This window comes from Sander vitreus, chromosome 8 (assembly GCF_031162955.1).
Source record: "Sander vitreus isolate 19-12246 chromosome 8, sanVit1, whole genome shotgun sequence".
In the NCBI taxonomy this organism is placed as follows: domain Eukaryota; kingdom Metazoa; phylum Chordata; class Actinopteri; order Perciformes; family Percidae; genus Sander; species Sander vitreus.
The window spans coordinates 21,384,712-21,411,349 of NC_135862.1; the positions used below are offsets into that span (position 1 = coordinate 21,384,712).

The window sequence follows — 26,638 nt, forward strand, 5'->3', positions numbered from 1 at the left end:
TCATTTAATTTTGTATCCATAGTACATTATTGATATAAGCACAGCATTTTATGCCTCTGTATATTTATATTTACATGGTGGTACTTTTTTTGTCTGTCTGCGCTCGCCAGTCTCCTGGGAGGGAAGGGTGGATGTTGTGGGATGATTGTTTGTGTTTGTGTTTCTTGTTTGTTCTGAAGATACCAGTAATAATAATGGAATAATAATCAAGGAAAACTAATTTGACCTATTCTGGATATTGTTCAAAGTAGAATAAAACAGCTCTGCAAAAGCTCAACCTACTCAAATTCTTTAAAAATTGAACCTGCATTGCTCAAGAAGTGTGCTGAAAAAGACATCATTGCTTTGACTGAGATACATGGAATGAAGATTACATTTTTTAAATGTTCACATAAAACTGGGAAAATCAGGTTTGGACTGTTCCATTCTTACCTGGATGTGGTCTGGTGAAGGGCCCATCTTTGGCTTGTGTCACTCCAAAACAGAGGAACACCAGAATGCTTGCCACAATCCCCCTACAGGACCACAATTAGAAACGCAGAAAAATGCAATTTGTGGTTGTGTTTTACTATACTAATATTAACATAGACGAATCTGGCAGGTGATTTAAGTGTTGCGCTCTCAAGAGCAGCCACCATTACTGCAGTGGCAAAGTGGAACTCAACATATTTACACTGACAGTGAAGGCAGAGATGTTTGATCTAATCATAGTGACATGACAGATGAAGTAGTCTGTGTTTGAGTTTATGTTTTGTAGATTATAACATTAATTTAAGGGAATTCAATGGCTATATTTTCAACATACAGTACAACCTGTTCTACAGGATCTAATGGACAGATTTCTTGGCAAAAGCACTTAAAGTGAAATATATGCAGGTTTACAAGAGAGGTGCCAATGGCGGCTTGTCAACTTCCCCCTGCAACCCAGAGCCGTGTATATAATTATACAAATAATATGCCATTTTTTCTGTGTCAGTGGCGGTCTTAACATAGGTACAAAGAGCAGGACGGGGAAAGTAATGGGGCAGAATTTTATTTGGTGACCTGTTTTAGCAGCTGACTATTGACAATTACTCCCCTAACCCAATTCTGTCTGTGTTTGCTAAGAGATGAGGCCAATCTGAACTTGCTGCTGTCAGGTTGTGTTGCCTTTAACTACTGCGGTGTTAAGATCTGAAAACCTGTTGTTTTGCTGTGTGTGTGTGTGTGTGTGTGTGTGTGTGTGTGTGTGTACTCCTAAGCTGAGAAGAAGCTCTAGGGTCTTAGGGACCGTTCAGACTAGAAAAAGCTGTGCGGCAGAGTGTCACTTAAACGGCCCATTAGTGTGATTTCCTGTTGTGTTATTTAACCCCCCTATGTTGCACAAGTAGACTTTATATTTCACAATTATTGTTTTCCGTCAGATTGTTTATAGATTTCCGACCGCACATAAAGGCAAAAAAAGAGATGGGAGGGACTGTGCTTTGTTGTTGAAGGAAACGGTCATCTGTTAAGGTGCCGACACACAAAAAAGACGGCCGACCGTCGGCAGAAAAGTCAGTCGGATCCCGGAGTTCCAAAAAGTGCCTCAGAACACACCGAAGAGACGCCGACTTGAGCGTATGCTCTGCGCATGTGCGAAACGTAATACGTCTCCATAGCAGCAGGCGGCGCTGCTCTGTATTGTTTCCATTAACAGTCCGATTGTTTCCCAGAAAATGAAAACCGGCAGCTGATTGGACGAACGCGTCACGTGGTTATTTTTTCTCCGGTAATTCACAGCCAGACTGTCATGGAGGCTTGTTCAGAATACGATCTCATATTGTACTAAAATAGTTAAACCAAAAAATAGTTCACCAAAACGTGTTTCTGAAAACATTTAAGCGAGAAATAGGCCATGCAGTTTCTGAATCTGTCTTCATTTCAGATTGACAAAGGTCAGTTTAAAAGATTTGTCAGATTTTGAGCAGCTCATCCGCTCGCCATTTCCGAGTGAGTCCCGACTGCCTTGTCTCCGACTAAACATGTCGGGTCGGCCCAAATGAAGGCCAACGGCTCCTCCGACGGACGACGGCACGGGACACACCAAACAGACTCGAGTCACCGACCTCGCCAGACGGTCCGACGGCCGAGTATCGGCTTGGTGTGTCTCCTCTATTACACAAACTCCTGGGCAGTTAAGTGCTTGTGTTTCGGTTTTTACCCTCATAGTTTTTTTTTTACTTTTTGTGGCAGTGATAGATGGTGTTTACTGTTTACTTTATGAGACTCTCACACCGCCTCAAAACTGACTGCCAAGTCTAATCGCCGGTTACATGATTGGTCACCGCAGGGTGACGTTGGGTTGTGTGTCTCCAAAAGTTGAATCTGTCTCAACTTTTCGCCATAGGCTGCTGCGGGTTTTTTTACATCTCCCCCCTGCGTCCCCTACTTTCGCAGCCTAAACACACTACCCTCATTCAAAATAAATGGGAAGACCTGCATTTTTGCGGGAATGTCTGATGACCGACGCAGTGAGTGTGAACACAGCCTTATCCCTATGGGTTAGACTGGGCTGACTGCAGCAAATCCTGTTAAGAACTATCCCACAATCCCTTACAGACACCAACATACACACCAACACAACCTACAATCACATCATTTATGCAGATTGCTTGTGCTTGGCCTGCCATGAACTTTCCATTTATACTCCCACACACAGCCACACCAGCAAATTAATCTTTAAAAATTGCGGTTCATTATCATAAGGAACCTTTTTTCCAGACATTTAGTTCACATGACCCAATAAACAAAGCTGCCTTTTTCTGTATCAAGCAAGCCTCCAAACTCTTATCAGAGCCAAGTTGTGAGTTGATAGGACAGAGAGAAGCTTAGACGGTCATCAGACTAGCGTGAATCAGACGTCAACTCCTGACCAACATGAGGAAGACAAGTCAGCCCATGTAAGCAAATCTAGGTCAGTTAAAAAAAAAACGGGACCACTTCAGTTGTGGTATTAGGTGCCCAGCATAACATGTCAAAACTAACTTAGAACAAACTGATGTAATGTTATGGTGCTTAACCATAGAGTGATGTTAGAACACTATGACATTTGGGCACATTTCTGATCAAAATCGATTCATTTCAATTTAATACTGTAATCAGTGGATTTGCTCGCGTAAATTTCTTCGCATTAGAGTTCAACTTTGGTGAACTTTGACACACAAACTGTACTTTGATAAACTATTGCACCAGGTTGAGGGAACCAGTAGGTTCAAAATAAAAATGAAAACCATCTAATTCTATAAAATTCAAAAGCAACGCCAGTAGAGCTTTCCTCTCCAATAAACATTTTGCCACAAACAAAACCAGCCATAACCAACAGAAGCAATTGCATGACCCACAAGTTTGTGGACTTTTGTCAAGCCTATGAAAAACACATAAGGTGGTTATTCATTTGCAGTTTTCAGGGAAACGTAGTCTGGTCAGCTTTCAGTACCACCAACTTCAGTATGCCACTTTTTGGTATGACTGGGCACTAATAAGGGAAACCGGATCACACCTCAGTCATTTTGCTTTTATCCAAGTCTCTATGATTCAGTAAATGTAATGTACTGTGTTGCATATTGTCTCTGTGTTGAAAGAGTGAGGCATAAAAGCCACTCACTAAATCTTAATCTAATCAAATGGTTACCGGACATTCATGCTATTCCTTTTCATGGTCATAAGGGTTTGATTTTTCTGTGAAAAGCAGTGACGTCAACAGAGGGTCAGCTGGGTTCAAGGTGAAAGCTGCTGAAGAAGGAAGTGATTCAATTTGAATTGATGAATTCTGCATCTCATCCATGTTGCTGTGGCAGTTTGTCTTCATGCCAAATGGTGTTTAAGGTGAGATCAAAATGGTGGTGCTCACTGGCTGGTTTTGTTATGTGACCTATTCATCGGCCGTTGAATGAATGTGACATGACCCACAAAGGATTGACACACACAGACACAAACAGACACAAACAGACACACTATTGGCTTTTTTCTTAAATTTCACACACAAAGAGGCACCTCATTTGTAACCTGCTGGCTCCTCAGTACTGAACACTACACAAAGACCAAGTGGTGGTCAATGTCTGGTTATAAGGGGCAGTAATACGAATCTAAATCTGAATCCAGGATGGCTCAACATTAAGGACCAAAATTAGAATAAACCTTAAATATTTCAGTGATGCTGATTACTAATAAAACATGTTTTCCCTCACGATAAACTGCTGCCAAAATTATTATTTCAAACTTCAGTCCAATCAACAAGCCTCAGTGGATTAAGTGGATTTTCTCAGCCTGCTGGTTCCTGCAGGGTTTTGGCTTTAAGCTCACTGAGGAAGTGAGGAGTACAGCCTACTGACCTCTTAGTGTTGTAGGCTGTGTCCTGGGGGGTTTCTTCCAACAGCGTGACGTAGACCAGAGCACAGGTCAGAATGAACAGCACGGTCACAGTATGGGCTCGCCTGCAGAGAAAGAGGGAGAGTAGGGACAGAGAGAGGGATATTAATAACATCTGTAAAGAGGAAAATTCAATAAAAGCCACCGGAGGAGAGAAAAGAATATCCGAGGTCACCAAAGGAGAATGTTTAATGCACTAATGTGAGCTGAAAAAACATCGGTGATTGCTAAACAAAGTGTCTTAATAAAGCTTTTAGACATCCTGTGCATGTGACAGAAAAAGCTTTGGCTCTAATAATCCAAAGTAAATATAAAGAAGGGAATGGAGATGAGATAAAACAGATGAGTTGAAACAGGAACACGCCGACTTATTGGGACTTTAGCTTATTCACCGTAACCCCCAGAGTTAGAGAAGTCCATACATACCCTTCTCATCTCCGTGCGTGTTGTAACTCTGTCCGACGGCCCCACCGGTAGCTTAGCCTAGCACAGATCCTGGAGGTAACAGGTTCCAACCATTGACATATATCAGCATATATATCAACAGATCCCGTTGCTCTGGACGGAGACCAGTGAAGGCCATTAGAAGAACTTTTCCGGTGATGGCTGAGCGTTACTGCGCAGCCTCCAACTGAGAGAGACGATGTAAATGTACCGTGAGCAACCTGTCTGAAAATTGTAAGTCTTCTGGTAGCTGTGCCAAGAGAAATCTCAATCATTCCGAATCTTGCAGAGACGGAGAGCGTAGGTATATGTAAGGAGATAACATGGACACAGGCTAATTATTGCTAACTAAAATGCTAGTTAACATTAGTAATTAAACTTAAACAGCTAATGTGAGTCGAAACTGCCTGCAAGCTTCTCCTGTACTATACAGTAATTCCTCTACTATGCGACAGTAAGTCTTGTGGTTATGACACAATCGTTAGCCTATTTTTATAAAAACATCTGCTACGGAGCCATAACGTGAGGTACAAGGTAATGGAGGATTGTCGTGTTTCTTTAGAAATAAACAATGGACAAATAGAGTCTTTAAACGCTTCAGATGTAAAGTTATTCACTGTCAAAGTGGCGCCAAAATGAATGGCAGTCAATGGAATGCTAACGGGAGGTGATGGCTTGGTAGCATCGAAATGGTGCCATACGAGCTACGCGGTCCGAGGAGAAGCTTACCCCCTTGGTTCCAACTAGCCTACTGCTCCAAATAAGTGACAAAATAACGCCAACATGTTCCGGTTTACTTGTATAGTAACAGCGTGTACAAATAACAAGGTCACATGAGACACAGCCATCTTCTAACCGTAAACTGGGAACTATAGTCTCAGAAAGGCGAAGCATTGCTACTCTGTGCTCGGGGCTTCTCAGGTGCTGCAAGCATATCACTCCGCCCAAGTAGCAATGCTTTCGCCTTTCTGAGAATATAGTTCCCAGTTTATATACGGTTAGAATATGGCTGTGTCTCATGTGACCTTGTTATTTGTACACGTTGTGACTATACAAATCACAATATGTAAATGGGAACATGTTAGAGTTATTTTGTCACTTATTCTGAGCAGTAGGCTAGTTGGAACCTGTTACCTCCAGGATCTGTGCTAGGCTAAGCTACCGGTGGAGTCGCTGGACAGAGTTACAACACGCACAGAGATGAGAAGGGTATGTATGGACTTATCTAACTCTGGGGGATACGGTGAATAAGCTAAAGTCCCAATAAGTCGGCGTGTTCCTTTAAATGGACGAATAGAAGTCAAAAATAGCTTTTGGGGACAGTGATAACCTCAGCAGGGAGTATCTGGCCTGTTAAATTTATAATAAGTACACTTTTGGTAGACACTTTGAACTTGAGTTTGAAGGCCATGATGTTGGCCATAGGCTCATATCTCCCTTATCATCAGACAGCAGGGAACAAACCTTGGCCTTTGTCGTACAACAGTTACACACCATAGTGGTTCAGATACATCCATGCTATCCATGGGGTTTATCTCAACTCAAGGGGCAAAGTTTTATTTGTCCACTTACTGATAGAAGTCACAGGAAATGCAGCATGCAAAGGATAACCCCAAGAATTCTCAATTAGAAAGAGGGAAAATAATAACTTTTTTTTTAATGATATTTGGAAAGCTGACAAGGACATAAAGGCAAGATAATTTATAGAAATAGTGTATGGTGGGAGCAATGGCAGAGTCAGTTTAAGGTTTAATATACTCGGGATGATCAGATTGATCAGACGGCCACTGAAATCTGACAACAATATTTATTGTTATCTGGGCTGTGGCCACAGCAATCCCAGGGGTAGGGATCATGGCCGATCGAAGCACTTTTTAACGCTTGACCTATTGCCTATTATGTGTTGTTGCTGAGTGTAGCCTAGTTGTTGAAAAGGCTCCATGGTGTTGCTCAGTTAAAACACTGACACCAAACAGCATTGTGAGCGAGTGACCTGCAAGTAACTAATCAGCAGCCAGCAGTGTCAATCAACCCTAATGATACGACAACATGCACTTATGAATATTGCGAGCAGTTCCGCATCAGGTAAAGACAAATATAAAGCAATTTTGCTTGAATTTTAGCAACATGTTGCAGATGCACTTCAGTGTTTTGTTTGATTATACAGCACCAAACAACAGACAAAGTTAAAGAGTGGCTCTGTCATTCCCACTCTGCGCCCTGATTGCCTGTCCTCGCACTAAATGTTGCTAAAGTAAGGCTAACCGCTAACTGCAGCTGCCGTCAAAGCTGTTGACTTGCAAGTTTTTGATTATTAGTAATGTAATCATAAGTAATGCACCTGTACAGCTGTTATTATTATATGGCATTTATTTACGACGACAGCAGTGTAGAAGTGAATTCCACTGTGGAATGGTGGTGTGACCAATACATGCTATGAGCTAGACATTTTACAGTTGCAATTTGTTTGTGCTCTCTTGTGGACAAACTGCAATGAACAATGGCTTCTAAATTACCTGAAACATATCTCTCTGTCCTGCAAATTCTTGTTACTTTTCAACTAACATTTACAGATATACCTGTGATAAGCTAAAATCAGACGACAATATCAGTGTTGCTGCGATCTTGGTCAGGCTCTGGTTAAGACACCAAAACAGAGCTAAAAAGGATTGTGCATATTGGACTTGCATTCGTCAGGTGGCCAGAAACACAGCAACATTTGGAGGCTCAGCAGCTGACCATGAACAGTCAGACAACATTTGTTTGCTAACGAGTAAGCCTGAACAACTTTTAAACATGATCGTATGTGTTGGCAGTATATTTCGCAGCTTGTTTGGATGTTGTTTTCCCCCCAGTGGCCAAAAAAAACTATGAATACAGCTTTTTACGATAAACACAGCAAGTGTAGTTTATTCCTATCAACTCATCACACTAGCAATGCATAAACATGAAACCATGTCCCCGAGCATGCTCAGTGACATTTGACTGACACAGCTCTCCAGAGATTGACACTGCAGTAAGTACATTGTAACCTAGTTCAACAGTATGGCTATTTTATGTGTTTTTAATATGTTTGGGACAGCAATAAAGGTCAATGGCACAGAAGCATTAGCTGTATCAGACTGTAGCTAAACGAGCAATGGTCACTTCAGGGGACTTGGTAATAAAAAGATAACACAACACTAGTCTTATTATTTAAGGGTAGCAACTTATAACAATTGCAATATAACAATGTTTTTCTTTTTAAACCTGCTTATTTTGTATTGAGATCAATGCTGTCACCTGTCAACCTATAGAATGCCACCACCTCTGCCAGCCCTTTGGCTCAGAGTCTGTCATGGAGACGGCATGCCAGGTGCCATTAGCATTTTCTCCCTGTTCCATCTCCTTATCCAAGGGATTGACAGGAGATACAGGGGAGGGCCTGGCTCCTCTCTTGCCTAACAACCACACAACACCACCGAGAGTGAAAAGACACAGCAGAAATATCAGCCTGGTGCAACTGAGAGGCAGGCTAAGATTAGAGCAAAATGTACCACCAAGATTGAGGTTGAACATCAAGATAAAATAAGCTACGGGTTTAAGACAGAGCATGCAGAAATAGCCTAATGTTGTCCGGCAGGGTTGAAAAATGCTGGACAAATACAGTTTGTGACTTCACTAAGCTAAAAAATGTGACTTTTATTTAATAGGACATGATAGATTGTCACTTTCATGTTTTTGCAGCCTCTGGTTTTGATGATCTCAGTTAGTTATAAATCACAGGGTCACTGGCCTTGTGACATCCTGGTATGAGCTCAATTTTCCTTCAAGTGGTGTTACTACCCTACTTGAAGAGTTCTTCTCCTAAAATACATTTGAAAACAAAACCTTTTCAAGACACTGTCAGTAGTCAGTATACACAAAGCCTTCTCAGAAGCCTCTTAGAACTGAAATGCGTGGGCAGCAATGCTATTTAAGGAAACATCAAAAGTGGTATGCCAGCACAAAATGTTGTTTCATCAGACTGACTTCTAGTCTGGCTATCACCAGACCAAGCTCAATCTTTTAAGATTGAACATTAGTCTGGGGAGTCTGCTCTGTATTTTCTATTTCACAAGAGGCGTGATTAACGGGCATAGTTCAAATGACTCTGTACGCAATTGGAGAGTCCTTCAACCAATCAGACCAACGATCCGGGTGACGTAGCAGCGACAGCGGCATCAACAGGTTGCTGCGCTTCGATGGCCGTCATGTTGAATGTAAACAAAAAGCTGCTTGGTCGTTTCTCTATCGTCATCGTGTTAAACCAGGTGGATAAGACGGTTTGTTATTGGTCCCCGCAAAATTGTAATGGAAGCACGATAAATAAACATACAGGTTTCCAGCCTGAGCTGCAGGGCAAAATGAAATCGCCGGCAGATCGGGCTGGGTTTACCCAATCTAGCTGACTTGTATATAAGGGTCTATCCAAGCTATTCCTTATAATAATAATAATAAAAAACCATCCCTCAACTTAAATCTGTGCTAATAAGGCAGGTTGCATGCCACATGGTTACTCTCCTTAACAACCAGAGGAAGCTGCCACCACCAACAAACAGCTAGTCTAACCGTGAGTCACAATGTTCAGTATGCGTTCTAACAGGTTTATAGAAGTGTTGATTCAACTGTAGTTTGTATTGTGTTGAATTATACGGCATAAACTAAGCGGAGATTCTAGTATTTAGTCTACCCTTATTGATATAAATGGGGTGGCCATACATTAGAAACTCCTCTACATACTGCACGATGCTGGCCTACTTTAATACCTTTAATAGACAAAAGTATCTTAGCATCTTAGTCCCTGTTAATGCCTCCATTATTAGACTAACAGGAAACCTGGATTTCAGTAATGAGAAATTCTCATTAGGGTTTATCTCTGGAAGGACCAGTCTCTTGTGTTGTCAACAATATTGGATAGCTTAGCAGATTCTTACTGTCCCTTGCTTTACACACAAAGCAGAGATGAGACACATACTCAGGCTTAAATATTCCTGGAGCGACAGGTTGAAGGGCCATGGTTGCTATGAATTAAAGCATCCTGCACATGTCATCACGCTCGGTCTGGGTGTGTGCATTTGTGTCAGTGAGCGCATACAGAACTCACTCCTCCAGTTTACCGCATGGACAGAATATCTGTCTCAACTTCAAATCGGTCGTGGATCTCTTTCTGCCGTAGGTGCAGACTGGGATATTGGCTTGTCAACAACAAGCTCTGCGCTTGGATGGCAAAACACCTTGATAACTAACACCTTGTGGACCTTGATGATTCCTTTCTATCATTTTGCATTTGAATAATTTCACCAAAAGACATTTCAGCATGATCTCAGACTAACTATTTAAGTCACTGTATATTAAAAGATTTGGAACAAGGTCACAGTATTTGTTGTGATTAATGGAGGTCACTTTGGGCCTTTCAATTCACCTTGAAAGCTATCACAAACCTTGTAGTTATGTCCTTTTTCTGAATGAAATGTGAATTTGAAGGATTTTCTTGTAGTCACTGAGGAAAACACTAAAATTACATCCGATGCTGCAGCGTTCAAAATGTGACATTTGTATTGCTGACATTGCCAAAAAGTACTCACCAGAAAAAGGTGTTGGTCCCGTCGTCATATACTTCACACTCCGTGTTTCTCCGATGCATGCTCTCCTTGGAAGTCTGCTTCGCATGAGCTTTGATATGTGTGCTTTGATCCGGACAGTCCGGCTCGACTGAACCGTTGTTGACCTGCTCGGCGGTGGATGTGGCGCACTTGCCGGTAACGTTGATCGCGGCCACGCCGCTTTTCTTCGACTCGGGCTTGGTCATGGCTTTACCAGCCCCACTGACCTTGTTGCTTTAAAAATGATGCTGTGCGGTTTGGCTTATCCCTGGGCTCTGCTCCCGTGTACTGTCATCCGCGTAAGCCCCACCCAAATGACTGTCAGCATCCTGGGGTGGTCGGAGGAAATGAACGTTATTAAGACAATAACGTAGCTAATGTACTCGGGAGGAGAGAATAACCTGAAAATCACGTCTTGCCGTTGTTTTAGCTATAGACTCCTAGACGCCGCCAAGCATGTCACAGTACAGTATGCATATCATGAGATGTGTAACGTTAGTTAGCATTTGAGACTTCTTCTCTGACACCACCTAACGTTACTTAGCTATATCAACCCAACGCATTTCTACAAAAACGAGCGGGACAAGACTGTCATGACAGCAATGGCGTCCCCTTTCTGACATAATAACTGTAACGTTAACGTTATGTAACAATATTTAATTAATGGCTTTTAGGTGCTAAACAAATCACAGTAGTTAGCTGCAATGCCATGAGTGCAAAGCCTTGATGTCAGACAGTTTGGCTAACATTAACTGTGTTAGCTATCGTTATATGTAGCAAGCTATTTTTTGACTATTTGACCTTGGTAACAATGCTAAGTTAACGTTAACGGACAAGCTCGTTAACAATTAGCTAACCGGCGTAAAACTACCATTACTCGATACAGTGTTTTACCATTCAGCTAGCTCGCTTGCTAGCTATGTGTTAGAAATTGTCTTAATTTAAGCTACCATTAACGATACTTACCAGTTGGATTTATGGGATTACTGACTGAAATCCGGATGAGTTCTGGGGCTGCTAACGCTACATCAGTACAAACGTTTGAAATCCGTGTTAGTAGAAAGAAAAACAATTTAGAGGTAAACTGTGTCACACTTCGCCTGGAGACTGCTTCTACTACAGCAACAGACAATCCGCTCTAGACCATAGCTACACTGTGCAGGCTACACTCCAGACACACATCACATGGGTTTGGAGTGTATTTAGAGTGTAGAGCAGCGACCATACCGTATTCGGTATATTCTCTTCATACTAAAAGATGTCCCTATAGTGTGACATGAAAATAGTTTTATTTTGAAATCAAAATCTTTAAATCGGAACTCTAACTCCTGCTACTTTCCTGAACTTTGTTACATTGGCCTGACCCATTATATATAGGACAATGGCCTGACCTGACTGTGGCGGGTTTAGCAGAGGATCATCCGTTCTTCTATGGTTTAAACGCTTTGTTTGATACAGTTAATTGATATATTTACGTAGGCTATATATCTATGGTAATAGTTGATGAGTTAATGTTACATTTTTAAAACCCCACAGTAACAATAGGTTACATACAAGTAACAAAATCACAGTGCGCTGTTTAATGGATTAAACTGCTAAATGTGTAAAGCCGCTGCTTTGGGTAATTTGTATGTCGTCACTTCCGTTAAGCCTAACCTCAGTCTTAAGCAAAGAAATAAGCGAAAACATGAATAAGAATGTATTCAGCATTGTTTTACTCTAACAGACTAATTTAAAAATAAGTATTGTAATAATTATAATTGGTAATGCATTATTATTATGAGCTGATTTGATTATCAAACATTTCAAAAAGATAGTAGTCAAGTTGTATATTGCAGTCGGCTTCAGGATGAATTAAAGATCAAACCAAATGTTGTGCTTGCGGAGCATAAACACCAGTCCATTTTTGTTACAACCTGGCGACCCAAATGTTGTTTTCATTTAGGCCTTATTACTGATTTATAAAGCATTAAATGAGTTAGGCCTATTGACCATTAATAAATCTATTAGTTACAGTTTTTTTTATAATTTAAAGTTGTATTGAATGTTTTAAAAAGAATATCCAACAACACCAATAAAACAGAAACCAAAAAAACAACAACAACAACAACAAAAAACAGACAGGTAACCAAAAAGACTTGATATAAGAAAGGCAAGTATTTGGCTACAAAAATGTGGTGGGCATTAGTACATTGCAACAGTTACAGATTTACTGTAATTATTAATATCTTATCAGCTTATTTATGTATTTATATATATTTATAATATATCACATATATTTCTTTCTTGAAACGTCATGTTTACCATAGCGCTGTAATCACATAATTTATTCAATTGTAAAGACGCTGGTTACTTTTCAATATAAGATGCATAAGATCTCATCTCTGTCAGCCAACGTGGTGTAAATTCACCCAACAATCTTCAAGAGCTTGATTTGCCTACAGAAGGAGCAGCCGCTTTCTGTTCTTCAACAACCGTGAGAGAAGCTTTTAAGAGCTTTCAAAACAATTTGCTGGGCAATCATAACCTTTGCTTAGAGTCCACCACCACGTCATTTTGGATTATCAAAGATACATTCAGAATATTCTCCTCAAAACTTTTTTTCAGATGGGAAAATCCCTCAGCTGACAACACATGGCAGCTTAAACCAGCTTTATCTTGCTCTTGTGAAACCAGATGTGGGGAGGAGGCCAGAGATTTAAAAAAAAAAAGAGTCTTCTTTGCACATTGTGTTGTCGTGATTAGCTGACCCTTTGGGTTTATTTTGTGGAAAAAGTAGAGGAAGAAAAAGAACAGTGTTCACCTCTGTGTGTGTGTGTGTGTGTGTGTGTGTGTGTGTGTGCGTGTGTGTGTGTGTGTGTGTTTGTTTGTGCCAAAGGCAACATAACCTGCAGTGTGGATGAGGCACACATAACGCTCACTGTAGGTCATAAACTGTTGTTATAGTAAGGGTTAATGAATGGCAGGAGTAGCCCAAGGCTTTAAGTATTTGTCTAAACTCAGTTTATAATGTTTGACTATGGCATGTAAAACACTTTCAAATGCAAAAAAATAAAAAAAACTTGAGTGATTCAGCTCCTTTGAAGACATGTATTTTTTCTAAACAAAGAATATTCTTTTCATATAATGACAATCTTTCTGATTTAGGGCACACAATGCAAATGCCATAATTACAAAGACATGTAAAACAAAGCTTCCAACAATACAAATCTGACCATTACAAACTATAAATTGCAGTTGAAATAATGAAGAGGAGAAGCAGAGGTCAGATCTAGTTCAAGGGAAATCAAGACAAAAGCACCCAGCTATAAAGACTTATCTTGAAAGGAACAGCACAATCAGGTGCAAACAGTGCATAGCTTATATATATATGTCCATCATGTATTGCACTTTAGGTCTTTGCTTCTGCAGAAGTATTACGAAAACATTCCAAGAGCTATTTTTAACAACTGAACAAGCAACTCTGTAAAACTGTTTTTAAAGCACTGGGCACAGGTTACTGCAGTTCAGAGCTTGTTTTGGCTGAAACATCACCCCATTTATTTGAATGATTGATTTATAACTGTTGGAAAATGGACTAGTCAGTGTATAAAGGGGTTTTTACATAAATTGTTTGTTGGAGAGAAAGGTTGACTTTATAACATTCTTGCCTTTTTCATACAAAAGAAGAACACAATTTGTTGTGGTTATTTCATATTGTTTTGTATTTTTGTGATGTAACATTGCGACATAGCTTTTGGAAGAGACTTATAGATAGAAGGTAAATATCTATCTATAAATTGCAGAAACGTCTGTCTGTCTGTCTGTCTGTGTGTGCGTGTCTGTGTGTTATGGGCATATCTCTTCAACCGTTAGTCCGATGGATTTCAACCTTGACAGGTGTCTTGCTACGGGCACGAGTAAATGCAGTGCCAAGTTTGACGACGTTTGGAGTAGAAATGCAAAAGATATCGTTAAATATATATCGGTAAAAGAAGCACACATTGGCTTTTGCCATAGCCGACGGCCACTCCCCCTCTCGCACTGCACACTGACTGAACACAGCGCAGGACCAGACACAGAGAGGGTCGAAGAAAGCAGCAGAGCTTTGGCAGCTAAAATGTGAAATACATCGCAGGTTGGCGAAAAAAAGGCGCTTCCGATTATTCCTTCAAAGCACTGTGCAATGCGAGAAAATCTCAGAGCTGAACCGGGTAGACACAACACTTTTCATCAGACTCACCCCGGGTTAATTAATTATTTGCTAACTTACAACACTAATAACATTACCGTCACCAAAATTACCCCGCGAATTAAATCCCCTATTTCACCGTTAACTGTCAAGCCACTACCTGTATGGAAATGAACACCTCTGCTGAAATGTTAAATTTGTTAGCGATCATACGACACGAGACAACACTGTGTCTCTCTCTCTGCACACACACACAGTCTGGTTCTGGTGGTTGATGAACACAGATATGTGCTGATTAGCTCTCATAACGGGCCAGGTGGATAGCACACTGCCATGAGTCCATGAGGCTAATGTCTGATTACTCCACATTTTCTTTTTTTTAAGAAATTTTTATTTTTATTCGACAGGACACCTAGGTGAGAAAGGGGGAAGACATGCAGGAAATCGTCACAAGTCGCATTTGAACCCTGGACCACTGCGTCGAGGCATAAACCTCTAATTATATGTGCGCCTGCTCTACCCACTGAACCAACCCGGCCACATTATTTTTTCATTGTGATATTTTGTGATTACATTCTGAATCTGCAACGTTCTCTGTCGGGTAAATCAGTAAGTCAGCAGTAGGGTATACAGGGGAGTTGCATATGAAGTGGTTTGGGGTCCTTCTGTCAGTAATTATGGGGTGCAATTTGGTTTTGAAGAATTCTACAAGCAGCAATACCACAGGCCAAGCAATCAGCCCGTTCCAAACAGGCACATTTTCAACGGGCACTCGACTAGTATAAACAATTACAAATGCAAATTGTCCATAAGTCCATAGCCAAACATGACTATAGTAAATAAAAGCAAATGATGATAACAGCTGCCATCTATCAGCAAATCTTCAAGGTTTAAGAAATAAAACCAAGGGAGTCCACAAAGCCAGGATGTGTTACATCCAGACTAAAGGATACACAGAGATGTAGCTGCAGGGCTTTAGTAAAGTCAACGTCAGCAAATTAATATTTGCTGAAGTCTGTATCCGTTAGACATGCATGGTTATTATAAGATATAAGAAATGTCACCATCATATTGTGTGTATTCTTTTCTAATTAAATGAGCTGAGAATGTAAATCCATCTGTTTTCTTTCTGTTTCTGCTCTCTGCACAACTGAAGTTTTATCAAACATGACAACGTAATGACACAATCGTGTGTGTAGCTCACTACTGTTAAAAGATACACCCACATACCGGTAATTTGGCGAAGTGGATAATTGGGTAGGAAACAGTGGCTAATTCATCCAGGAAATCACTCCAGTTGGGTGTGTCAAACGATGGCCAACTTCAAGCTTAAAGGCAGCATGCAGAGAAAACTCTTTTATAGGTGTAGGATGTGGTTTTGGGGTCAAATTACCATTTATCCACTTTCTAAAGGGGCCTGTGGTGATGCCTGCAGCCCCTCTGTAACATCAGGATGAGTTTGTTCAGGTGAGTGGTCTAGGTGGGGGTGGGAGGATAGCATTCAAATGGAAATGGCCTTTACAGGTTAAAAAAAAAAAAAACTTCCAACCACAACAGAAACACTACAAAGAGCACAAAACACTTCTCCTGAATTTCACTGCATGCGTTTTAACAGCAAAGAAACTAAACAAAAAACATGTAGTTTACAAGTACACGTTCAGTTAAATTGTATCTAGTCTCGCATTGCCAGACCTTACTCCATAGTACTGCGAAGTAAATTGCATCACTTCAATTATTGACAGACGTATCATTTACAAAACTGCTGTAATGTGACCAATGGAAATACAACTTTAAATTGAATAAAAAGAAGCACAGTTCAATCCAAAAGGACCTGCTGTTGCGACAGAGCTTCAACAGAAAGTTTCATTTGAATGTAATCTAATTTACAATTCTTTTCTTGGGTCAAGGTCTTGCAGTGATTTATTGGATCTTTGACAGCAGCTGCAGCACATTCAGAGGCTCTCGACATCACCTTTAAATACATGCTTTTTGGTCTGTGTGGACTATTGTTACGGCTACCGTCTGCAAGTCTGGAGACCTTTGGTCTTTTTAACTTTGCATTAAGCCCTCCGGGTATTTCTAATGTGTGTGTGTGTGTGTGTGTGTGTGTGTGTGTGTGTGTGTGTGTGTGTGTGTGTGTTATAGATAAAAGAATCATACGGCTGCATTTGTCAGAGAAAATCAGGCCAGAGGACATCACACAGTTGACTGACCTGTATGTGTGAGATAATCCTCCCTTTGAAATATGATACAGAATGTCTCTTTGCCTTTTGGCCTTTACAACATTTGATAATACTATCTGTATGAATATCTATCTGAATTAATGTTTTTTCTGTTATTTTTTTCTTTCTTGTCATAATTTACATACTACTTAACCCCTGGTATATACCTATGTTGTCATTTGTAATTGAACTAGTTTTGCAATAAAGAATAAAAAAACAAACAGTTGATGAACTGAGGTTCTGTTAATCAGCATGGCCTGTAATCTACTTTATTGATTACAAGGAATATTAGCTACTAGCTAATATTAGTATAATATTAGCTTTCTCTGCATACATACTACAGGCTAATACAAAAAGCCACATTTTAGTGATTACTTTTCACCACTAGAGGGAGCCAACAAACAACACATGGAGATTTCCAGAGAGAGAGAGAGAGAGAGAGAGAGAGAGAGAGAGTTTTTTGTTTCATGTTTATGATCAGGGTCAAAATGATGACACTGATCAGGTAGGTGTGGCATTAATCAATAATTTGTATGATTAAAATAACAGCAAAAATCAAGATAATGCTTTTAAAATGATTTAAAAGACATTTAAAAATGCATCCCACCATAAGCTGCACACAGACTAATGTTCCTCAAGAAATCATTTATAGTTGCCTACTTTGTCACTATAACTAAATAGCCGTATAATGGTTTGTCAGTCCTCCCCCATTATTTTGATGCAGAATATGTGTTTACAATTTGGTTAAATCAGGATCAATTATTGATCACTATTTATGTCCTTTTGTGTGTGTGCATGTGCTGCTCACCACCTAATGATATGGCATGTAGGCGATGTCTATGTCTATGTATTCATTCATAGCACCACTATAGCTCAATCACATGTCCAACCCAAGGGACTGAACATCACCTGGTGAAGGGACATCACTTTCAGAGAGCACCTTTAAGCAGGCTGCTGCATACAATGCCACCCTTCACCTTTCACATTTAAATTCATATGACTCTAGCAACTCTCACATGTCAAATGCGGGCGAAGTTATATCGTTTTGATGGATTTGCAAGTTTAGCTCATGGTGCAGTACCACTTTTGAGTCACTACGGGTCACTATGCACCTATGATCCACTGCTAAGGCGTTGTCTCTCCCTGTCCTTCTCCCTGTACTCCCTGAATCTGCGGACAACAGACTGAAGACGTAATGCACTCTGTTGTTATTATTGATATTATTCTGATATTAGGGAAACGTATAGTAGCCCATGTGACCCCACAATAAATTGGCGGTACTAAATAAATATGCATGACCAATATACTGAATAAGCTATGCTACCAATTCTTCCCAGTAGGCCTATGTATCCTCCACGCGCACACGCACACGTGTGCGTAGTGGTGACGGCCTGATGAGTCATGTTTGCAGTGATTTATGCCTTTGTGCATAACCTTACTTTTCCATTCTGAAACTGAACACCTGATAGTTTTTACATTAAATTGAATACGACACATCCCCCCCACTACAATACGTTTTTGATTTGTTAGGGTTTTTTAATTCACTACTTAACTTGATTTAAGCTAATCTCTTTAAAACATACAAGGGTATTCAGTTAGAAAATAAAAAAGACACAATTTCATCCAAAGAACAATTTTTCAACAAAAAAAAGAGTTGAAAATGCTCAGTTGGGCTGAAAACACTGTGTACTTATCACTCTGCCTTCTCTTTATGTTGTTTACTTTGCTCGAGGAGCTCCTAGTCTTATTGTGATGAGAGAGAGAAAAGAAGGGAGTGCGTGCTGGGACAGGAGGGTGCATGTATAGTGAAGAAAAGTTTAGGGGTAACCAGTAAGATTGCGTTTCCTTTACATGTGTTTCTCTCTCTCTCTCTATGTATATATATATATATATATAAATATAAAATAGTTTAACAACCATTTAGTGCTTTCATGTAACATAAGACGATCGATCCCATATTAGTCCATTATCGAACGCACAGCAGCAGCAATTGTGCGGAAGAAGGAAAGCAAAGTCCGATAATAGATGCACAAGCACCAGCTGCTTGTTTAAGTACCCACACGTGATCCAAAAAAGCAGTTCCATCAGTTAGACGCTGACATAGGGAAATTCTGCTCAGTGTTATCAGAGGGTTGACAATCCGAGAGAAAAACCAAATCGCTGCGCTCTGCTCGGCGCACAGCCAAATAGGCACCAGGGGCCGACGGGAAATCAGGGTGGGGGCCGTGCATGTTTTTTTTTTAAGAGGGTTGGACTTAAGGCAACCAATGAGAAAGTCGCCCGAGGTGACTGATCATACTGAGTTGTTGAGAGGTTATATACTCCACATCTCACTCGCTGAGAAGGTACATTTAAACAGAACTGTGTGGTGGAGAGAGACGGACGAGAGAGGAGATAGAGATACACCCTTTAGGAACAACAACAACAACAACACCTGATACTCTCTCATCAGGGATCATTTAGCCAAATAGGGCATCTTATTTTGTGTTTTGGTGCTTTTGTCGGGAAGATTGTGGAGATGACCAACGTGCAGTTATCGAGCAGCGCTCTGGATAGGCTGGTGGCCAGGAGGACCTTCCCTCTCCATAGACGCACAAGCGTCTGCCGCAATCTCTTCGGACCAGTGGATCACGACGAACTAAACCGGGAGATGAAAGCCAAGCTGCGGGAGATTTCCGAACGGGACCAGCAGAGATGGAACTTTAATTTCGAAGACAACACCCCGGTGGATGGGGATTACGAGTGGGAAGAGGTGCCCGTGGATAAGACCCCGGTGTTTTATCAGGACTCTGTACAGAACGGCAGGACCAGGGTGCCTGAGACACCCATCAAGCAGAGGCCCTCCTCGGACTCTGTTCTACCGGAGACCCCTGATATGGATGTACTTGAGCGCTTGTCCGTGCCCGAGAGCAGCAGCACTCCCTGCCCGGTGGAGGTTAACCAGGAGAACCGCACAGACAAGCTCAATTCAGGGAAGCAGGCTCACAAACAGGTCCCGTGTGTTAGACGAAAAAGAACGGCCACTACTGACAACAACACACACATCACAGGTAAATGGGCTATAAGACATTTTAAATCTCATGTTAAGGATGTCTGTGGCTTCAGTGCTATAGGCTCTGTATCCAAATTATCCCCTTGTCTGTCGCATGCGTAATTTCGGCTCAACTGGATTTATGTGTATTCATTTTTATTTTTTCTCTCTCCAACAGACTTCTTCGTGAAACGAAAAAGGGCTGCTGATAAAAAATCGAATGATGTGAGCGCTTGCCACCACTCCAAGTCTCCAATCCCGCTGGAACAAACTCCACGAAAGAGGATCCGTTGAAGGTATGAAGATTTTTTTTCATTTTTGTAAACTACCAAACCGTTTCAAATCGTTAAAGCTAGTCTAATATGGCAGTTCTGATTTTTTTTTTTTTTTTTTTTTACACCTCAATTATCAAACTGTCAAACTATTAATAGTTATGTTTAGCCTGGTGGCTGCCTTACATCTGATCAATGATTTCTGTTTTGGTTTTCCTGCGTTAATTGGAAAAGATTACTTGAGCCAAAAAGCGCAGACGGTGTTATCTGGGAGGGGAGGGTGGGGAGTTAGTGGTGGCGAAATCGCAGTAGTAGTGATAGTAGTAGCCGTAGTAACATCAGTGGTTGGGGGAGGGGGATGTGCGTCACGATGTGGCGGGAAAAGGCTTGGGTAAAGGGTGACGCCAGAGACGGTTCAGTATAGAGGATCTTTGGTGACGCCTGCTGCTGAGTTTCCTGTTTCATCAGAAAGATGACTGACTTTTCCTCAGATAAATTGATCGTGTTTTATTCCTTCCTCAGGTGTTTTGCACTAGCCTATTTGCCTGCATACTTTGAGGCTCAAGATGTGGATGTTTCTCCCTGCTACTACGCCGGAGAAGAGAAAACAGGGGACGGTGTGGGAGATTTTAAGCCCGACCAGCCGGCTGCTTCGGCTCGGTGGGCCCCGGCGGAGCGCAGCCTGAACACCGGACCAGACTCTCAGGACTGAACGGTTTGGGGGGAGGGGGGAGGGAGGTGGGGAATGGACATGAAAGAGAGGACATTTCGCCGAATGACTTCTATCCAGTACAAATGTAGCATTCATTGTTGCTTTTGCATACAGCCACTCGACAGTGTTAAATGTTTTAACATCTGTGCAATGCAATCATAATTATACTTTAAAATAATTGTCTACACTGGCCAAAAGTGTACAGCTTTATAGAGACAATAGCCTATAAATGTTTATTTCTGTTCTGGTTTTTCTGTTAAATGTATATTTTTTAAGACTATTCTAACTTATAATTTATTTATGTTTCTTTATATTTGTTAAATGCCTTGTTGATTTAGCCAAAGGGCATATTCTTATTTTATTTTAATATTTCCATTTGTCATTGTGATGTTTTGCAATCATGTAGCTTACCCATAGTCCACACTTGGAAAAATAGGTTTCTGAGCCGTTTTTTGTGTTTTTATACAATTGCCCTATGTCTTGTAAAAGATGAGAATAAAATATTTTTCACTTCGACTTTAAAGCAGATTTGTTGGTGTGTTTTTGTCCCGTGTATTTGTTTAGTTTTGAGTGTTTTTCTTTGTGTTGTCTGGTTTCTGCCTCGTGATTTTTAAATTTAGAAAAATAATTGGAACAACCGTGTTATTGTTCATTCAATGAAAGTTGGCCATATTCTCCTTATTGGTCTTAATGTGATTTATATTTCACAAACTTATTGCTGAAAAGAAGGCGTAATAAGCACCACCAAGAATCCATGCCGTGTTAATGCAGGCAGTTATGACTCTCCACCTCCCACGGGGACGCAGGTATACATTACTTTTCATTGAGCTCCGCCTGTAGGCCTATCTGTCTGCCTCTGTGGGCTCATATACCTTGCGGGGGGAAACGCATTCAGACGTGCAGCCTTGGGCCGCATGGCAGCTGCGGGATATAGGCTGGGATTTAAAGGCCCTTTCGCCCTTCTAAAGAAGCAGCAGCTGCCTTTGGATCCCCGCTTTGTCCGCCACGAAGACACCCCCACATCCACCCGCACTCAACAAGCCCTCTAAAGACCCACTCACACACACTGTTTACCCCGCCGTGGATACACCGGGCGTGGAGGCCACCTGCCAGAGCTGGAAAAAGAAAACTATAGTCTTTGTAATTGTCCTCGTCTATTGAAACAAACCATTCAACAGGTCATACTTGCAAGTTTACCCTTAATTGAAAGAAGCCAAATGCAGCAGTGTCTGAATGCGCGCGCGGCCTGGGCCGCCTGTCAGTGCGCAGGAAACAGGCACATTTTTATGATTTTCTGTAAGTTTCTTCATTTGTTTGGATTGCTTTGACCGTCTGACATTAATGTTTTGATGAAATGGAGACTTTTGATGGCCAGAGTGACTTTGTCAGCTCTATGCAGCCATAAGCTCTGACGGGCTTGTTCTGATTTCCAGCACAAAGCGCTCTTCGGCTCCATTCTTTCCTTTTTGTTGCCATATGGCAAATCCATGTAGACATAGCCAAGACCCATTCAGTCAGCCACAGAATGTCCTGCATCAGAGAACAAAAGACACTTTGTCTGGCTGCTCTATTGATACGAATGGACGAAAAAAATATTATAATTAATCTATGGCTATATCCAGCTAATTAACGCCCATGTGCCCACGGGGAGCTGCGAGGCCATTCAGTGTAGTTTTAAATTCTCAATGGTTTACATGTTAAAGACAACAGCTGTTCATGTGTTACTTTAATGAAGTCCCCTCTATATTGGAGACTGGGCAAATTCAAGTGCTCAAGTCCCCCCCCCCAAAAAAAAAGAGTTAAAGGGGTCATCTTCCTTTATTTGTCTCTACAGCTGTGCAACTATATACAATTTGTCCCAATAAATAGAACTTTAAATCACACTCGTTTTCTCAAAAAGGTATTGCATTTGAGCCATTGCGGGAGAGGTCCTAGGTTAATTCAACTCAGTAAGCTTCTCTTTGCAGGAAAAAACAAAAACAAATCTAAACAGTAAAAAAAAAAAATGTATTTGGCTGTCCATGCATAATAAGTGATATTTTTCACCAAGAATATAAGCTTCTATGCCAGGGCGTTCATATTGCATGACCGGATGGATTTTTACAATTTAAATTGGCTCCACAGAATATGTTTGAATGACAATTATAACTTAATTCATCCCTGCTGTACAGTATGTGTGATGGACATAAAGGAAAGAGATGACAGCTAACATACATACCTCATTAACAAGCCCACTACAATAGAATATAATGAAACAAGCAGCTGCTGAAGGAGAGAATCAGCCTTATGAGCCCTTCAGTCTCCCATCTGACCTTTAACTTACACAGTTCCATGTGTCCCAGTCATCATAAAACCATAATCAACTGTTGCTTTAATCATAAAAAATATGTTAGTTCAATTCAATTAAAAATACTGTAGCCTAGCCTATAACAAATATGTAACATTACTGAGTTCAGTGACTTAATAAAAATGAAGTGCACCGTTTAGTCTGTGATCACCCTGAAAAAAAACAGATGAATGTGAATATCAATAACAAAAGCAAAATGTATTCATTAAAAGAACACGACTTTATAACACCTCATTCCTTTCAATCAGACCAAATTTAGATTATAAATCATGTATCCCATTCTCAAAAAAAGAGTGTGCAAAAAGGCAAACTGTTTTATTTTGTATCATTTATTTAGAAAGTGAGAGATAAAAACTTGGATTGATTAATATGTAGCCTATATGTGTAGCCAAGTCGTTAAGTCGCCTATTCGATTCGTCACAATGCGTCCACTGTGTATATTTGCTGAGTCTATTTAGTAATTGACTGAATGATAATAACATCTCGTCAGTTCTCAGTAAAATTCGTCACAAAATGTTGCTCCTTTATGGGTCTGAATTGGCAAATGGTTTAGCTTCAGCCACTTTGACATAAACAGTCGCTTTGAGGCTCCATACAAATGTAACAACTAAAAATAAAATTTCAGAGAGAGAAAAAACTTAAATCGCATTTTCCTCTCAAAACACACAATTACCGGGACAATCTGCAAAGGCTGCAATTAAATATAGAAAGGAGGAAAATCAGCCAAGGGGAATTAGCATTTTCCATGACCATCTGGCATCGGCGCAGGCGACAGGGAACAAAGGCGAGCTGGATGGAGAGGAGAGGCGAGTGTGCCATCGCATTGACCTGCAAATGAGGCTTTGTCACCGAGTTAAAGCTCCCTGACCCCCTTTACCCCCCCTCACCAAAAAATATCTTTTTTTAAGCTATACCGTAACAAATGGAGGACTGAATTCAGGTCTGAGTGTGTTTAGGAGCTGCAGATCAAAACAATCATAATCCTGCAGGTCTTAAATCCGATTTCCTTTAAATCAATCAATTCACAATATTCATAGATTGTCTTGTATTTACGTGAAACAAGGCAGAGCAAATGATTGTCCTTTGCTATGATTTTCAGTTGTTTTAAGGAATGAAATAAAACAAACTGAAACACAAACTGAATTCATTTGGATATATTTTATTGCAAGCTGGGCTTTGACCTCCTGACGCACGGGCCTGTGGAGCTATCATGCGCCAAAAGGCCTCTTTTACTTTACTTTGACTCTTGCCTCGTTTTTGTTTCACGATTAATATAGATCATAAAGGAACATTCAGATGAATGCAGATAGTTAATCACAATTTTGAAGTTATTCCTGTTTGCTTCTCCTTGCCCCGCCCTGCATGGGATCTTCAGTGCAATGACATAAAAGTGCCTGTGTGCAGAGGGTGTTTTTGGGGGGTGGGGTTGGGAGTGTTTGTTGGATTGTTAGACACCTGTGCCCCCCCTCCCACCATCCTCCACTCCACTCCTCTTAAGTGGGCAGACAGGCCTGGTGCACGTGTTTGCATAAAGGTGATTATATCCGAGGAGGGATCTGCTCTCTCTCTCTCTCTCTCTCTCTAAAAAGATCAGAAGGTGCTCATCTCTGTACTGCAAGCATCTAGGACCATACTAGTCTCCTCTTACCTTAGAAAACCTCTGAAATCTGAAAGCTTTAAAGTAAAACTTCCAAAAGCTTTTTTTTTTTTGTCTAAACACACTAAAATGTTTATAAAAACATAGTTGTGGGTTTAATTGATGACAACAGAAATGTAAATATATTGGTATTGCCTGAATAACCCATTAGAAATAATATAAATAAGTAAAACTGTGTCAAACTAACAGATTGTTTTTGGGTGTGATTGGTGACCGAAATGGTTTTTATGCTCATTGTTAGTTGGTATAGGTGCTAGATTGACCCAAATTGGTTTAAATTGACCTAGTTTTTTTTTAGTGTATAGTCCAGTTATTACAGTACATGTACTCCCCACATATGGTGAAGTTGAAATAGGGCACAGCATTTACCTCGTAGCAATTTTAAAATCACCTCTAAAAAAAGACAGAATAGAGATACAGGATAGTCTGTCAGTATATTCTCAAGAACACAACTAATAGACATACAGTAGTCTCTCTAGTCATCTTGTAATAAAAGACAAAGTGAGTCCAAGCACTGAAGGTATCTTCATACAGCCACTTTTATTGAAACGGACAACCTACATTTAGGCTATAATACAAACAGCTCATTATTTTTTTGCTCTACAAGATGAGATGTGGTTAAATCAGACAATAATCGAACACAACATAGCTCAAACACGAGAGGCCAATTTAACATATGTTTAAAAAAGTAAATGTTTACACACTTAGCATTATATGTCTTAGGATATTAGGTCTCTAATATTATAATAATATCAATGTTGATATTAAATACTAAATATTAAGGTACAATGAGGAAACTTTAGCATTAATCAGTATTAACACAGTATTTAATGTGATTTACTTTTAAAATACATGCCAAATATTTAGAATATCATGGTGACACAATAAGGGACTTACAAAAGGCCCTTTAACCGATATTATAGAGATTTTATAAGTCAAGTTATTTTTGTTATGGGTTCTTCTAGACCCAGACGTGCCCCAATGTTTTTCCTTTTTTTCACCTCTCCTGGGCCTTTTTCTCTTTACATCCACTCAGTATTCATGCCTGTAGATAACAAAGAGCACGGCTCAATCCACGCTGGAGGTGGTGTGACAGGGAACTCGTGGCAGCTATTCAAATATCTTCTTTCTGTCTCCTCCTTTTCTTTGCATCGCGACTTTGGTCTCGGTTGGAAGGGGGAGGCCCACCTCAATCTCTAATTCACTTTGCTCTCCCCATGCATCAAGGGGATCGGATTTAACACTGCCCAGAATAAAAGCAGATCCTTTACAATGTTTCACAACGTGATGGAGCGAGCAGCTTAATGTCTCGTCTGGGCTGCGTCTGTACGGCACAAATACAGCCTACTGTAGGCTAGAAAGTTGGTCAAATTGTTGTAGTTGTCTAGTTTTTCTGAGGAATATAGTGGAAAAATGTGTTTTAGTTTTTTATGTTATTATAAATGCAGGAAAAAACAACATGCCTAGGCGTTATGATAGCTACTTAGAAACAAGGTTTTATCACATTTTGAGCTTGTAAAAATGAATGTTTTTATAACCTTTTGGCCAAACTTTTCATTTCAGCAGCAGTACAGTGAGCATTACATCTGGAGGCTTCACATGAAGGATTCACTATTGACCTGCAGCTTTGAAAAGGTATGCTATAACGATGCATGCACTGCAAAAAAAACAAACATCCATTTTGACAAGTAATTTGGTCCAATATTGACCAATGTTTGGTGTTAAAACACATGTGTCTTGCATACTATATCATTCAGTTTTTGTTTGTG

General features: G+C 40.4%; 2 protein-coding genes across 2 annotated transcripts in view; one reads left to right on the plus strand and one right to left on the minus strand.

The window, feature by feature from the left end:
- The window catches only part of ptdss2 (phosphatidylserine synthase 2), a 28,402-nt gene extending 16,762 nt beyond the window's left edge, over positions 1-11,640 (minus strand). Inside the window, exons 1-4 of the mRNA XM_078257460.1 lie at positions 11,424-11,640; positions 10,440-10,786; positions 4,353-4,454; positions 433-515 (exon numbers count right to left, since the gene is read on the minus strand). Coding sequence (XP_078113586.1) covers positions 433-515; positions 4,353-4,454; positions 10,440-10,663 — 409 coding nt within the window. The 5' untranslated portion in view covers positions 10,664-10,786; positions 11,424-11,640. The remainder of the gene's footprint in view (positions 1-432; positions 516-4,352; positions 4,455-10,439; positions 10,787-11,423) is intronic.
- A 7,536-nt stretch (positions 11,641-19,176) lies between these two features.
- LOC144522411 (uncharacterized) lies at positions 19,177-21,388 on the plus strand. The gene is made up of 3 exons (XM_078257461.1): positions 19,177-19,900; positions 20,060-20,177; positions 20,676-21,388. Exons 1-2 carry the CDS (start codon positions 19,369-19,371, stop codon positions 20,173-20,175), a joined length of 648 nt encoding a protein of 215 aa, XP_078113587.1. The 5' UTR covers positions 19,177-19,368; the 3' UTR covers positions 20,176-20,177; positions 20,676-21,388.
- Positions 21,389-26,638: the final 5,250 nt, after the last annotated feature.